This window comes from Trichosurus vulpecula, chromosome 4, assembly GCF_011100635.1.
Source record: "Trichosurus vulpecula isolate mTriVul1 chromosome 4, mTriVul1.pri, whole genome shotgun sequence".
In the NCBI taxonomy this organism is placed as follows: domain Eukaryota; kingdom Metazoa; phylum Chordata; class Mammalia; order Diprotodontia; family Phalangeridae; genus Trichosurus; species Trichosurus vulpecula.
In genome coordinates, this window is record NC_050576.1 from 399,942,355 (window position 1) to 399,944,383 (window position 2,029).

At 44.8% G+C, this 2,029-nt stretch overlaps 1 protein-coding gene across 1 annotated transcript; it reads left to right on the top strand.

The window, feature by feature from the left end:
* The first annotated feature begins 234 nt into the window (after positions 1-234).
* On the top strand, positions 235-1,656 carry LOC118847750 (oxidoreductase NAD-binding domain-containing protein 1-like). The gene has a single exon (XM_036756360.1). The coding sequence runs from the start codon at positions 332-334 to the stop codon at positions 1,265-1,267; it is 936 nt and encodes a 311-aa protein (XP_036612255.1). The 5' UTR covers positions 235-331; the 3' UTR covers positions 1,268-1,656.
* The last annotated feature ends 373 nt before the right edge of the window (positions 1,657-2,029 follow it).

Below are 2,029 nucleotides of genomic sequence, written 5' to 3' on the forward strand. Positions count from 1 at the left end.
ATCAATCTGAGAGGGGAAGACCCTCAGGGTTTCTGGCTAAAACAGAAACAATTGCTGCTTGGACTTTCTCTGAGCCATCTAAACCCAGACAATGATCAAGTGAAACTTGGGCCGAGACCTATTGCTGGCCAATCAGTGACAGCCAGAGCAATTGGGTTCAAGGCATTGTTAAGTAGCCCCATTTGAATCTCAATGGGCTTTATCAAAGTCTAATTTTCCAGGCGGAGGCGGAAGCAGGCTTGGGGCAAGAATGTGTCTGCGATCCTTCCTCTTTTCCCTCAACTTCCACCAAACGCTTTCCAGAGTGTTCTAGCCTCTGCCCAGCTGTACCATGGCTCGTGCTTTTGTCATCCTCCCCTTATTGAGAGGCTCTGCTGGAATATTCTGCCCTCAGGCTGCATTGTCACCACGGAGGCCCAAAGGCTGGCGTCACTTCACCGGGAGCTGCATAATGAAATCCCAGAAGAAAAGCAATCACTTGGAGAGGACAGCAGAAATCTTTCGGGACAAGATTGTGTCTTCTGCTAAAGTGTGTGGGCTTGCCGATGAATCAGAAACCGTCCGAAGGCTCCGTTTGCTGGTCGCCAATAAAGACTTTACTTTCAAAGCTGGCCAGTGGGTTGATTTCTTTATTCCTGGTGTTCCCGTGACTGGTGGATTCTCGATTTGTTCAAGCCCGAGCCTGTTAAAACAAGAAAGTGTTTTGGAATTAGCAGTGAAATATACCAACCATCCTCCCTCCCTCTGGGTCCATACCAAGTGTACGCTTGGCTCAGAAGTGGCCCTTCGAGTTGGTGGAGAGTTCTTCTTTGACCCTCAGCCTTCAGATTCTCCTGTGAACCTGGTGCTCATAGCTGGTGGAGTGGGGATCAACCCTCTCAATTCCATCCTGCTGCATGTAGCTGATCTTTACAGACATCGGGAGAGGAAAGGAACTGGTTATGAGATGGGAAGAGTCAGACTGTTGTACAGTGCAAGAAATACCGGCGAGTTGTTGTTTAAGAAAAGCATTCTCAATTTAACAAATGCATTTCCTGGGAAAATCATGTGTAGTTTCTATGTTACACAACAGACTACAGAAATCAGTGAAGAGCTTCTGCCATATGTTACTGAGGGAAGGATCCCTGACAAGGATCTGGAGGAGCACATCTCCAAGGACATTTTGTATTTTCTCTGTGGCCCACCACCAATGATAGAACACTTCTCTCACCATCTAGAAACCTGTAAGGTCCCCAGAGAGCGCATTTGTTTTGAAAAGTGGTGGTAGAAGTGGAGATGAAGGAGAGAGACGGGCGTTAGCTCACGACACTGACCAGGACTGGTTCTGTGCCACGTGTATGCTGAGGCCAAAGGCCTCCCCGGGGCTTCCCCAGTGCTGCCCGGTGAGGTGACTTGCCAATGAAAGGAGATGAGGATGAAGAAGTGTGTATATGGTGAAAAGCACTAAGAAGACAAAATCTGAGCAAAGGTATCATTGATGACAGTATGTGGATAAGTTACCTGAATTTCCTTGATTTAACCCTCACGGATCTTATAATGCTCCCCACATTGGGCCATTACTGATTTTTGGCATTTTTTCCAGAGAAGGCGGGCGTGGCAAGAATGATTTAGATTTATCCCTAAATATCTGAAACCATCAGAGTTGGTTGTGAAATATTGTCTATGTATAACTTCTCTTTTACAGAAAACTTGTGTCATTTATGTGCAATAAACTTCTATTTTAATCAGAAAAAAAAAGTCTAATTTTCCAATGCTGTATTTAAAGAAATCATAAATGAAATTACATGGGGCAAAAGAATTAATTGTTCTCATTTTTTAGATGATAGAATAAGTAAGTAGGGAAGAGACAAAAAGATATCTAGTCCATAAACCCCAACATATCTTGCAAAGTTTCAGTGACCAAAATTTATATTCCTTTGGGCAGAGCACCCATAGGTAAGGGTATGATTCCCTCTGTGGACAGAGAGAGAGGGAGGAGAGGAAGAGAGGGAGGAGAGGAAGGAAGAAGGAAAAAAGGGAAGAAGGAAGG

Coding starts and splice junctions, on each gene's coding strand:
- LOC118847750 (XM_036756360.1), top strand. CDS start 332: ATGGCTCGTGCTTTTGTCATCCTCCCCTTATTGAGAGGCTCTGCTGGA.